Below are 14,119 nucleotides of genomic sequence, written 5' to 3'. Positions count from 1 at the left end.
TCTTGATTTTGCCTAATTTGCGCTAAGAGAGTCTCTTCTGCCAATGTATACAATAGAGGAGCTAAGGGGCAGCCTTGTCTTACTCCCTTATTTATCTTTATGGTATCTGTATTTTCCCCATTTATTAATATTTTTGCGGTTTTCATGTTATAAATTGTCTTAATAAATCCTATAAAATTTTCACCAAATTTCATGCCTATCCGTTATTTAATAAGGAAGTTCCAATTCAGGTTGTCAAAAGCCTTCTGGGTGTCTAAAAATACCAATGCCATTATCTTGGTTGAGTGTACTTCATAATATTCTAATATATCCCTAACGGTTCTTGTATTTGTTTTTATTTGCCTATGCGGGAGGAAGCCATTCTGATCAGTGTGGATAATTCTACTTAATACTCTCTTTAATCTTTCCGCCAATATTGTAGTCATTATTTTGTAATTTACATTTAAAAGTGATATTGGTCTATAGTTTTGAATTTTTTGTGGGTCTGATTGTTCTTTATAAATGAGGGTAATATATGCTTCCAACCATGATTTAGGCATGTTAGCATTCTCCAGGGCTTCACTGTACAAGTCCACCAATATCTCCTCTATTGTTTCTTGGAATTCCTTATAGAATTCCAAAGGAATTCCATCTGGGCCAGAGGTCTTATTTGCTTTTGGTGTTCCAATTGCCTTCCTAATTTCTTCTATAGATATTTTATTATTCAAATTTTGTTTCTCTTCATCAGTAATTTCGGGCAAGTTCTTTTCATTCAAATATTGATCAATAGATTTTTCTGGTATTTCTTCCTATTTATACAATTTCATAAAAAACTCCTTAGCAATTTCTTTCTTTTCTTGGGTCTGCGTGCATAATTTCCCTTCCTGATCTTGCAGTGCTACGATCGTTCTCTTTTCTTGTTCTTTTTTAATTTTATGGGCAAACCACCTCCCGGCTTATTTGCATTTTCAAAATAATTTTGTTTTGCTAATTTAATTTTTTGGGCCAAATCTTCCTGTACATTTTGATTTATCTTATGTTTTACCAGATCTATTTCTTTCTCAATGTTTGAATTGTTTGGGTCCTTTTGTCTACTTGTTTCCAAATCTTTCAGTTTCTCCCTCCATATGTTTTGTTGCTGTCTTTTTTCTTTATTCTTTTTTAATATTGTAAGCAATAGTTAGACCTCTCACATAGGCTTTGGCCGTATCCCAAAGATTCTGTAGAGAGGTATGTTCTCTTTTGTTTATTTCAAAAAATACATTCTATTCTTTTTTTATCATTTCAATATATTCTTTATCTCTTAATATGGCATTGTGAAATGTCCATCTTCCAATTTTTCTCTTTCCTTTCCATTTAATTTGAATGGGATTATGGTCAGCCCATAGATTTGGCAAAATCTCAATCCTTTCAATATTCTCCATTAACCCAGGATCCATCCATATCTGATCTATTCTGGACCAAGAGTGGTCGGAGTTCAAAAAAAAAGGTATATTGTTTTTTATTTGGATTTAATTTAATTAATCTCCACACATCTTTCAAGTTAAATTCTCTTACCATATTATTAAAAGACGAAGGGAGTATTCTCCCCCCCCCCCCTTTTGGAAGTTCTATAATCTTTATCTTTGTCTGGGACTGCATTATAGTCCCCTACAATGCATACATTAGCATACTCAAATTCTATTATCTTATGGTGAAGCCTATTATAAAATTCTTTTTGGTTTGTATTCGGGGCATATATTGTGACTAACAACATCTTTTTCAGATTTACATTTATTTCTATAAAGAGCATTCTCCCTTCTTGATTTTGTATATTTGTTTATGTTGCAACCAATCCTTTTCATATACTACAATACCGCCCCCCCCCCCTTTTTTTGCAAGTGCCGAGTACATTTTACCCAAATTTGTATTCTTTAAGAGGTCTGCTTGATTATCTGGAATATGCACTTCTTGGATACAAGTTATGTCGGCGTTTTGTTTTTTGAGTTTCTCAAATATCTGTTTTCTTTTTGATGATAAATTTAAACTATTGATATTGTCTGAAAATAAAGTGATTTCTCTATCAGTGTCACTGACTGTTTGAGGCATTTCTCATTTCATTCCTTGTTCTAGGCTCTCTTCTTCTTAGTCTGTTGCCTTCCCCTTCTTCTCTAAGATTTTGGGGTTCAGAGTGTGAATCAGATTCTTTTTCTCCGGAGAGTTGTTCCTCTTGGCTTCTCGTATTTAAGTCATCTCTACTTTCTTGTTCTTCCTCGGGTCCTAGGTGTCTTTCACAAAATTCCTGTGCTTTTTCAATTGTATCAATTTTGTATTTTTTGTCCTGCCACGAAACTAAAAGCCCCACCTAAATTTCTAATAATTTCTAATAAGTTGAGTTGATAAAAACTGGTAGCCCCTTCTCCGCTTTCTGACTCTCCTGGGTATTTGTTTCAGTGTAACCACTTCATGATTTTTGTATACAAGTGGTTCATCTCTGGTCTTACTATAGAGCAGGTCTCGTGTTGTCTTCCTCGCAAATCGTGTGAACCTCTCAGGGTAGTCTATGTCTCCTCGCATAGTGTGCATATACTCTGTAGACCTCGTCTACATCATTTTCAATTTCCAGTTTGGGTTTCTGTAAAGCCGCTGCTATCAGATTCGTCATAATTGCACGTAGATCTTCCTTTTTGTCTTCCACCACATTCTGGAACCTAAGATGAAATGATGCCTTCTCTAATTCCATGTGTACCATCGAATCCCGGAGTTCGCAGTAAAACACTTTCCAATTTTGTTCTGAATCCTTTAATTTCTTCTCCACCATCTCCGTTCTTGCCTCTACTAAATTTAATTTATGTTCATTTTTTATCACTTTTTCCTGCATCTTTCCAATCTTACTATTCAAATTTTGTATTTCGTTTTTCACTTGTCCTATTTCAGTTCTCATCTCTGTTTTCATGTCTTCATGGTTCCTTGCTATCAATTCGTGGGTTTTTGCCATCATTTCCTGCATCATAGTTGCCTGTACTGTCTGTAGGCTTTGAGCTGAACTAGTTTTTTCTGCCAATAGCATTGCATCTATAGATCTCTGCCCCATAGGTAAAGACATTGTTGTTGTAGTTTTCTTTCCTGATTTTACATTTGTAATTGATGTTGTCGCCATTTTAACTATCTGTAGCAGCTCTTTCCAATCTACCATCAACTACCCTCGTAGAGCACTATTTTCCTCTCCTTTTCAGTTCAATAGCAATATTAATACATATATTATTATATTATTAATTACCAAAATTCTACTATGGAAAATCACAATCAGCTCTTATTTCTATTTTTTCTTATTGAACTTATTCAATTATTACAGTACTTAGGAGAATTCAATATTAATCAAATACAGATATATTTACTCACAAAATCAAGTCTTATATGCTTAATTAATTAATTTAAAGCAGCCAATTCATTAAAGTAATTAAATTCTTATCTATATATAAATATCAATTAATCTATTTCTTTAGAGTTCTTAATTATATGCTTACCTCAGAAGAAAAATACCTCAATTTCTTACTATATGATTATTATTTAAAGGTCTGAGTTCTATATTTATGCAACACACTTTCAATTGTCCAGTTATTCAAAAATTATTAACCAGTATTCTTAACTCAATATTCTAACACATATATATCTATTAAGACAATGTTTTGTTATAAGACTATGTAAGACTCTTTTGTTATATCTATGTTTGACCGGATGAATGATGTCTATGGATAATGATCATCTCCTTCTCCTTCTCCTTCTCCTTCTCCTTCTCTTCCTTAGTAATACAGTTCTTAGTTCGAGTTCAAAATGTCCTCTTTAAATTTTCACAGTCACTTCCACCATTTCATTTCTCCTTTCTGTTTTGGCTCCTTCTTCTTGCTCCTTTATTTTCCCATGTCTTAATAGACACAGTAATAGATGTTTGAACCTGGGTCTGTGCTTGTAAACTTGCACACTCCTTGCTTGTATCTGTTTATGTATATATGCAAAAGTACCGATCAAAATTTAATGCATTAATAGTCCAGATGTTGTGTTACATTTTATATAATCATGCACAGTAATGATACTGTATAATGCCAATTTTTGGTACAGTCGAACTACTGATAACAACAACAATGGCAATTTAATAATATCATTAGAAAAACACTGAAATTGCATTGGTGTTTTTCTTTACCTTACAGCTCCTAAGATAGTCATTATACAACGCCCAGAGTTGCTTCTGTGAGATGGGCAGAGATAGCTAGATAGCTAGATATTTAGGTAAGATTTTTTAAGCACAGAAATCAGATTTCTGCCTGAATACTTCCCATGCATAATCTCTTCTCCAAAAATGAGAAAGCAGTTGAAATTCAGATGGGCAGATGGCTGGCTTCCAGATAACTAAAACTGGGCATTTTCTGAGTCAAAAGAATCATATAGTGCTCGCCCTGCTCAAACATGTATCTTTAACCAGATCAGTGGAAAGCTGAAAGACTTCCGAAGGTAAAAGCTGAAACAATGACAACACTGCTTTCCTAAGTTCATCGGTAATTTTCTTCTCTGAAATCATTTGTGAATTCATACACATAATCTATATTAATCTTCTCCAATCTGGTGCCTGAGCACTGGGCTGGGATAATGCAAAATTATTTTGTCTTTCAGCAAGGAGCTTTTTGGTTGTCCATGAATAGGCTGACTCAACCATTAAAAACAACAAGAAAGGACTGCACTTGGAAAGGACAGATCAGAATACTTTTATTGATACCTCAACAGTTTCAAATCCCCTTGTTAAAATAGGAAAGGCATAATCTGTATGGCTAATGCTATTGTAATTATATATTCAAAAATAACCACATTGTTTTTCTACAGTTTTCATCACAGATATAGCCTAGTGGCTAATATATTTTGTTGCACAGCTATGTAAACTTATCTTCTGCTTAATATGTATTATGCTAAGTAGTCTCAGAAAAACACAGTGTGACACCTCTACTTCTTACCTGCAGCATGTGATTCCAAATAATTACATCTCCCCAAACTAAAGTGAAAGTTAGAGGTGCTATATCAGTGCTAAAATTAATAGCGAAGCTATTGTGTATCAACAAGTCACTTCTTATAAATCCCTACTCTCCCTCAAAAAACATAGAAAATACAGGTAATCCTTGTTCAGTGTCCACAGGGTGGTAATTCAGTCATTAAATGAAGAAGTCACTAAGTGAAACTGCAACTATGCTTCTGACTTTATTTCAGTTTTCCTTTGCTTTGCAGATCTGCATATGTTGTAAATATGAGGACTAGTCACAAAGTTACTTTTTCATCACCATCACAACTGCAAATTGCTGCTGTATGAGGCTGTTGCTAAATGAGGACTGCTTGTTTACAATCTAGCAGAGCTGTAAAAAGATTTCTATCCTTCATAGGTCATGGTTAGTATGACCCCTTCAAGCACCAGGTAGGTCATAATGTAACATCACTGAGTGACAACAATGCTTGCCTATCTGTCTCTTATTCTGCGCTGCCTCTGCATTTTGAATCTGTATTGAGTTATTTTATTGCAGCCTTAGGCCAACATAAGAGGGAAAACAATATGAAAGAGGAAGAAAAGAGATGATACCATCTTAAATTCAGCACAAAAATAACCAGAGAGTTGATTGGATTGTTTTGAGTACTCACTGAGTGTCATAAAAGTCATAAAAGGAATGGCATGACTCTCAGTTACTGTCTCAGAAATTGCTATAATGTAGTCTGATAGAAGAGAAGGTACATATAATTCATCTGACCTGCCTGGTTTATCACTAGAATAAAAGTACTATAATTAAATTAAGGTCTAGATTTCTATATAGTTAGCAAAACAAAAGAATATGTCTTACTGTCTCTACCTTTGCTCAATCACAGATAAAATGCTAAATGGGAAACATGATGGAAGATTAAAGACAAAACCAATCCCCTCAAAATAGTTGGCTGTTTTTGCACTGAAGACCTGACCAGCCAGGGACCACTGATATCTTGAATTTGATTTGTAGCATATTTGCGGAAAGGATCAACACATATTTCTCTAGACAGCTAGCACAAGGTGACGGAATGCTTTAACAGACCTTGGAAATTCAGAAAAGGCAGCAAAATAGTTAAGGAAGGAAACAGGGGAATAGCAAAAGCAATTTTTGAATCCAGGGAAGGGAAAACTTAAGTAAGAAATTCAGAGTAAATTTGCCTTAATTACATCAATTGTACAGCAAAACTACTTTGCTGGGTTTTCAAGATTTCGCTACATTGCCTTACTTTTTAGAAAACCAATTGGTTCTAGTTTTCTGAACTTGCTACCCTTACAGAGCTTGACACACAGTATTTGGAAATAACTTAGAGCTCTGTCTTATAACTTTCCCCAAAGGGAATCCAGGTAACTTTTATTCAAAGCTATCAGTCTGTAGAACCAGCGCAGAATCTTTGTAAGTTTCCTTGGGTCACAGAACAGGGCATTATCTATGTCACTATTTGGCCAGCTGCTTTTGAAGTACCCAAACATAGCAGAGCAGTTTCTGTTGCTGCCCAATTATTACAGTAAGAGAGCAAGATAAATGGATCTGCTTGAGAGTCACCAGGAACTTAGCACACTTTTTAGGTCCTTCTGAACTTTTTACATGGGGTCAGTCTGCAAGTCACTAAATGGGAGTGCCTGGCCAGGAAAGATCCTGGTTCAAAGGAAAATTATGTATACTTTTTAAAATATTTAATCCTTCCTTCCCACTCCATTCTTTTAATGGGTTAGTTTCTCCATGACAACCAGCTCCTTGACAGTGCAGTTAAGTGCCTTAGGGATGCATAACATGCAAACAGGGCTGGTTTTTCAGAGATCTCATCCAAGCAGCTCATGCAGAGAGAAATCTACCACAGAAATGTGTTTATTGGTCTGGAAAATAGAAGGATTGTGTCAGTTCTGCTGGGAGTCCTTTTTAAAAGAAGGGCTTTAAATTATTTAGGCTTTCCAAATTATTCAGGATTTTCTGTTTTTGTTTTTAAGCTTATATCCATGTTACCCTTAAGTGGTGTTTTTTCCCTGTCTGAGGAAACCTTTACTGTATCAACTCATGCACTGAACAAAGGGATGGCAGAAATATCCACTTCTTCATAGCAATGGGAGTGAACAAATGCAAAGATTTTTTAAAATCTTGTTAACTAATATTAGCATCAATGGATAATGGATAGTGTTGCTTGTCCCATAATGAGAAAATACAGCAAGGAAAGAGTTACTGCTATTTAAGCATGCACAAAAGACATGTGATGAAAACACGCTGAGTGTCATGCCCCTGTCGGAGTCTGAATCTGAGGAGGAAGGAGGACAGCTGACAGGGAGTGGGAGTGTGGCTCCGTTGGCTGTGGAGGAGACTGGGGAAGGGCAAAGTCCGGCAGGGCAGAGCAGGGGAGAGATGGAGCAAGGGAGAGGAAGTTCAGAGGAAGAACCAGGCCCACTCCCTCGTCATCTTAGGGCACACAGGGAGGAATGGAGAAGAGAGCAACGTGGGTTGCGTGACTTATAGGGGAGGAGAGGGCCCTGATTCCCTTCATTAGCCACAGCTAGGAAGACAGTTGATAAGAAAGGCAGGCTGTGTGTGGTAGGCTGCTGGGAGTAAATGTGAATTTATCCTGTGTTGTCCTGGCTTATCTGTGTCCCTGGCATCTTCCCAACTACGTGAGTTTTGCCATACCTTCAAGTCTGAAATTCTTGCTCCTGCCCTGCCAAACTAATTACTTCAGTTTGGCTTGTTTGGACTTTAAGTTACAGTTTGTATTGCTCATGTTTTGGACTGAATTTTCTGCAATCAAAAGCTGTTCCTGGGAGAGTTTTTCTCCAGCCAGAAGGTAACCTGGACATTGGGGGCAAAATTGGAGATAATAAAGGGACTCTTATTACTTATCTGACTGTGTTGCCTTTGTGCCATGCCCCGGGTCATCACACTGAGAGACAATGCTTAGTCTTGAAGGACCTCTAGTAGCATAATCCCTTTAGCCAGTCCACATTCTTGTTACTGTACTTACTACTCCCCGCTCATGGTGCTGCTCACCTCTACTGCGCCGCCTGCTCCGTGATGGGTCTGTGTAAAAGGTCAGCTGGGGGTCATTGTCTGCTTCTGTCCCAGAATCCCCTTCAGGGTTTAGAAATGCAGAACCAGCTAGATTGAAAAACAAAGACAAAACAATACCTATATTAGCTATTCTTGTATCCCACCTCACATTCTCACCTCTTTACAGTAAAGATATATCTCCTTTATTTAATTCCCTTCCTCTTAGAAAAAAATTTGGCCTAAAAGAAAATAGGAAAAGAAACCGCAAATACAGTCAGCATAATTAAAGCTAGCAATAAGTACAAAAATGAAAAGATACATTGTTTTGGTAAAAAGGAAAGCAGATTATAGCCAAATCAGTCTGGTGTTAAAGAAGTTGCCTCTCTATAAATGCTTGAAAGGACAGGTGTGATTTCAAGTATTTTTTTCAAAGAAAACAATCTCATCTCACAATACAGAATTTCAACATTGGGGTTTTGCCATTGAAATGGTTCAGTGTCTGATCATTATTCTATGAACCAAGCCCACAAACAGAACCACAAATAGCTTCTATAGCGGATTGATTCTTGGACAATATTTTAAAGTTCAATGGATATATAAACAATTATAGAATTCTCTTCTCTCTCTACTCCGGCTCTACACATCTTCGAATACATTTAAGAAAAGTTTTGAAAACATATTCGTTTAGTAAAGCAGACTGACCAGTAGAAGTGGCTGTAAATAGATACTGAGAATGGCAGTTGGTATAGACAGATGATAGATGATTTGTTATAAATCTCCTGTCAAGTTAGATGATTGTGACATAGACAGAAGTGTTATTTTTATCTTTTTTTGTTATTAGCTTTAGTTTTACTTGTTAATTTTAATTGTGGCTGTTAAATTTAATTTAATAATTTGCTGCTTAATTAGATGGAGCAGAACTGCTATTATATGATCCCACTTAGCCAGCTAATTTAAAATTTTGTTATTGGAGTATCTTTAGGGGTAACTCTTATATAGCTTAATCCAGATAAGATTATTATGGTGCAGCTCACTGAGGCTGAGGCATCTCAATCAAGGTAGGGTCACAGCTAGCATATCGGTGAGTCCAACTGCCCCTCTAATGACTGACCTGTATTAAGGAGATGCTCCAAGCCATACACCTGTTCTGTTGGCACCCAAGAGACTTGGCAAGGCAGTTCCTGGAAGATGCACTGATGATAGCAAAGACGATCCTCTTCACTCTAACCATCTAACCATCTCATCATGGGAACCCCTTTTTTGAACTATTACCATCTGGCAGACAGTACAGAATAATAAAAATAAGGACAAATAGGCTGAAAAACAGCTTCTATCCCAGGGCAGTAACCCTTTTGAATTCTGCTGTATAGTGCTGGTGTGGTGTGGCGTTGGTGTGGTGTCGGGGGGTTCCGGTTCAATGTGTGAAATAGTGCAGTGTTGGTGTGGTGTCAGGGGTTTCCAGTTCAATGTGTGAAAGGTGAAGGATGTGTGTTTGTGTTTATTTTCATGGTCGTGGTCGTGATGTACACTGAAGAGGGTGTTTGATTTTGTTGTATGAGATGCAATGTCAATAAAGTAAAGTAAACATTTCCATGCAGAAGGTACAGTTGTATGCCCTGAGCTGTCCATGTGTTGATCAATTTGAATTGGTTATTTATTTACTGCATTTATTGCAATTATTTATATTCTATTCAATTCTGGGCAGTGACTGTTACTGAACTTAAACAAACCATCAACCAGTGCCTGGAGTTCTTCAGTTAAATTAAGAGGCATTTGGGTAGAAAAGGGTCTTGGGAGCAATAAAGGGCCTTTTCAGCTCACTATCATACAGTGAGATTGGAACCGTGGCAGAATTGCCATCTAATGCCCTAAGAAAATGCCACAGAATGTTCAAGAATCTCTTAGCTTTTTTATATCTGAAGATCCAGTTTGTCCAGCTCATGTCTCACCTGAAATGACCCATTCATGACAAAAGACACTTAACTCAGCAACCACTAGCAATCAGTCATATTCCAAAAGCCAGCATAAAAACATGACTGCAATATATACTGCCTAAGATTCCCAGGATGCTTGTGATGAAGTTCTCAAAGAAACTCAAGGCATCCCCTCTTCCAGTTGAGCAGGAAAGATGCTCAGCACCAAGACAAGCATCTTGTCAATAACTTTCCTATTCTGTCTTTGGAACCTACAGCAGTAAAAACCATCAGTTAGCTTCCAGGTGAGACTGAATGGGCCTGCTATGCAGAAGTCTCATGAGAAAAAGGCTGGACAAGCAAAGAGAGGAGAGCACAGACTTCCATTGAAATCTGACTGGGTTTTATATAGGAATATGCTTCTGGTTGGCCTTTTGATTATCAATCTGCATGTTGCCCAGAGCAATTGATTTTTCCTCTCCTTTCCCTCTTCTTTTTTGAAGCAAGGAAACAAAACAAGGATTTTTGCAAAGTGATCCTTAACTTTTTCTTTCTCATCATTTCAGCTCAAAATCAACTCCACTTCAATTGTTTTTTTAACACCTATATTTTTCCAGCAGGTGAAAAAGCATCTTAAGAAGAATCATAGGGGCCTGGAGATTTTGCAACCTTTTCTGTTCATCCTTTTCCATTCAATAGGCTCACATACCAGTGATTTTAAAAAATAAGCCAAGAACAGCCCATAGTTAGAGTACCTAATTATTTAACTAGAATTCAACTATTATTTAACCAAAGTCTGTGTTGACATATCCTGTTAAACTACAAACTACAGATCACATGAATGTCTCAAGGCTTTCATGAAGCCCAGGAAATTCCTTAGTCAGTACCACATCTTGACAATACACAGGAGTTTTTGCAAATTGTGGTAGGATGGGCGGCTTTTTCAATCTATTGCTCCATCCACTTACTTCCTCGCTGCTCCCATTTAACCTTCCTTTCCCTCCTATTCTCATCTCTATAACCATCTGTAGGAGGAAAAATGGCACCGTGACTGTTTTATGTAAGCTGTTGCCACACTTTTCAACTACCCAGATTGTTTCCCCTTCCTCTTTGCAGAGATACATTGACTGCAGTGATAAGCAAAGTGCTGGTAGTAAAAGGAGGCTCTAACAGAGTGGAACACTTCCTATAATGCTACATTTATTCATTTATATCCCTCCTTTGTTATTTCCATTAGTAAATCAAGGTGGTGAACATACCTAATATTCTTCTCCCTCCTATTTTCCCTACAGCAACTCTGTGAATTGGGATGAGAGAGACTGGCACAAGCTCATGCAGCTGCTTTCATGGCTAAGATGGGACGAACTCACAGTCTCTTGCTTTTAAGTGCGTTGCCTTAACTACTAGGCTAAACTGTCTCTGATCAAACTGTTGTTCAGCACACTATACATTGCTATACACTTTAACAGTACAATCTAAAAACAAAATAATTGCACGGGTAGAATGTGCAGAGTAGCTAAAAGTTCACATAGGCGGAAAAATGTGTTAAGTAATTAATTACACAATCTCATTATTGTTATTATTTTGAACTGTAGTCCTGGGCCTCCCTCTGGCTCGTGAGTAAAACCCCAGGCACACCATTTAAATTCTGCTGTGGCTCTCACCCTAATCTAAGCTGCATCTCTTGATTCCATGGCTTAATGCTATATGCAAACACAACCCTTGCATGTTTCCTAGCTATTGATGGAAACAGATGGACTAAGTATGCCCTTAGATCTATTTCAAGGTTGCCCATCTATTTAACCACCTTATAGACTGCACCCTGCCCCATCCCATCCCTTGTCAGGAAAAAGCTCTAGATGGTACCTCGTGATTTGTTATTGATCCGTTTTCGTTGACTGCTAGATGTATGAGACAACAAAGTTGCCTGTTGATGGTTGGAGTCCACAGGACTTGTGGCAATGATATTATCCTTGTACTTGTTCATCAAGGAGAGCTTGGCATTGTCACTTCCTAACAGGAAAAATTTAAGGTAAAAACTTTGAGAAAAAGAGGCAAAAAGAGGGAAAGAAAAAAGAATAGGAAGAAGAAGAAGAAGAAAAAATCATTTCTAGCTATCCAAGCATTAATATTTGGAACATCTTTAGATGTGAACCATGTGGCAATAGAAGTTAATCCTTCTACTGTAACCAACCATCTGTATGTTTTGAGCAGGCTTGTGGTTTTGTCCCAATATCTCTACATCCCAACAATAAATTCATTCAAAAGGATTATCTTAAAATAAGAATTAGGCTAGACAAAAGTTCCTGTGGGAACAGCTTTGCAAAAGTTGAATCAAATTATTATGGATGTTCCCACTGAATTTTTTCACTGTTCACAGAGCAAAAGCAGTGACATTGATGGTCACCTCTTTGATCTTGTATGATTAGGGCTTTTTTTTAAAAAAAAACTGGAAATGAGAGGTGGGGGGACAGAGAGAAACCAAATAAAAACCATAACATTTACAGGGGAGGGAACAGGGAATTAACTTCTGCTTCACCTATAGGTTCAAAGCATATGCAGCACTTCAATCTGGATCTCTAGATGTTGCTTCAGAGGAAATGGGAATAGAAATCTGGCAGTCTTAAAGCAAGTGCTACATTGCGACCGTATCCTCTGAAGCACATACATGCGTACAAACACCTGATGAAGCCAGTGAGAGTTTTCCTCTCCCTGCCAAAAACAGGCACATGAGATCTCCACTTACTTCAAGTGCTCCCATGTCAGTTTTAACACAGGGAAAAAAACAGCAAATAGCTTGAATACGAATACATTGAGACAGAAGCTAATGCAGAAATGTGTCTTTCCATCTATTAACTGTCATATCATCATAAATTGTCTATGCCATAGGTCTTTGACTTTTTATATTGCTTGAAACACAAACACTGATAAAAGCAAGTAACCTGGCCTGGCTACAGAAAGACTGACCCAAATTTCTGTTTACCACACTGAAAACATCACTAAATATTCCCCAATGAAAACTTTTAAGCACTTTTGATAACTGTCAAAATTCATTAACGGACCTACCACGTTGTCCTTGAAGCAAACGCCTCCTTATTGCTTTATTACAGTTAACACTATTCTAAGTCACATTCCACTGGCATAAAGCCAGATAATACGGCAATCCAAACTTGTGTAACCAGAATTTAGCCTTTCTGGAGTCAATGGGAAAGTGATGGATTATATGGCTGAAAACGAAATACCAGCATTTCATATTAAGAAATTAGGTCAAATAAGCTGTGCATCGAAGGCACCTTATATAGGTATATAGAGGTTAAAAAATATATGCTGATTACGACTAAGTCCCACCTGGGGTTAGATCCATGCTTGATTTTTCATTACAGCCCTGTAGTGAATCCAGTGTTCTGGTCATCTGGCTGGCAAAGTCCTCACCCCCGTTCATGCATTCTCGCTGTAAGTGGTGGCGCAGGTCAGTAATGTCATATTCATAACCGTCTAGGATTGGAGTCTCTCTGATACTCAGAGTTCCACTGGAGTTGTGGCCTTGCACCCGGGCATTCCGCAAACTCTCACGACCGTGGCCACCAATCAGCACTGAGGGGATGTAGTGGATTTCATTGGCTGCCTCAGCACTGGCACTCTTCTGGGGCTGTGGCACTCGACGGCGCTTGCACCAACGCCGGCGTGTGTAGAGAATCATAACCAGGCACAAGATGGAAAGCAGCAAGGCAATCATTCCTCCCTGTGAGAATCAAAGTGAAAGAAACAACCTCAAGATCAAGCAGTATCAATTAGCATTTACATGTTTAGCCTATATAACTTGACATTAGACTCAGAATTCCCTGTTTTAGAAAACAAGGTTTCATTCCTCAAGGATTTTGTGGGAAAATAATAGAATCATGGAAAGAATCACAAGCAGGGTTCACGCTAACCTGGAGGGCATTACTGAAATGAATGGGTGCTGCACAGTTGTGCATTTCTCACTGAGTTCTAACAGGCCTGCTATGGAAAGGCCTTCAGTTGAATTTAATTCATTGTCTTCCATGCTACATGAAACAGTGATTTCCTAAATTAATTTTCCGAATAATAACACTGTCATTGCATCAGCAGTACAAATTAAACTTCAGAATTTACCCTAGTCTATAGTGAAGTAACCTCTACAAAAACCATGTTATTGATGATGCC

At 37.6% G+C, this 14,119-nt stretch overlaps 1 protein-coding gene across 3 annotated transcripts in view; it reads right to left on the bottom strand.

Moving 5' to 3' along the window:
* The window catches only part of ASTN1 (astrotactin 1), a 285,838-nt gene that overhangs the window by 134,298 nt on the left and 137,421 nt on the right, over positions 1-14,119 (bottom strand). For all 3 annotated transcript variants that reach the window (XR_015743019.1, XM_087930474.1, XM_087930475.1), the window contains exons 3-5: positions 13,283-13,672; positions 11,801-11,947; positions 8,022-8,129 (exon numbers count right to left, since the gene is read on the bottom strand). Coding sequence is in view for 2 of the 3 variants with exons in the window: in XM_087930474.1 (XP_087786600.1) it covers positions 8,022-8,129; positions 11,801-11,947; positions 13,283-13,672 (645 nt within the window). In the remaining variant the exon portion in view is untranslated. The remainder of the gene's footprint in view (positions 1-8,021; positions 8,130-11,800; positions 11,948-13,282; positions 13,673-14,119) is intronic.

This window comes from Pseudonaja textilis, chromosome 3 (assembly GCF_049901715.1).
Source record: "Pseudonaja textilis isolate UNSWEBS1 chromosome 3, rPseTex1.2, whole genome shotgun sequence".
Lineage (NCBI taxonomy): Eukaryota > Metazoa > Chordata > Lepidosauria > Squamata > Elapidae > Pseudonaja > Pseudonaja textilis.
Note: the sequence above shows the minus strand (reverse complement) of the source record. Positions and strands in the feature narration are given on the sequence as shown.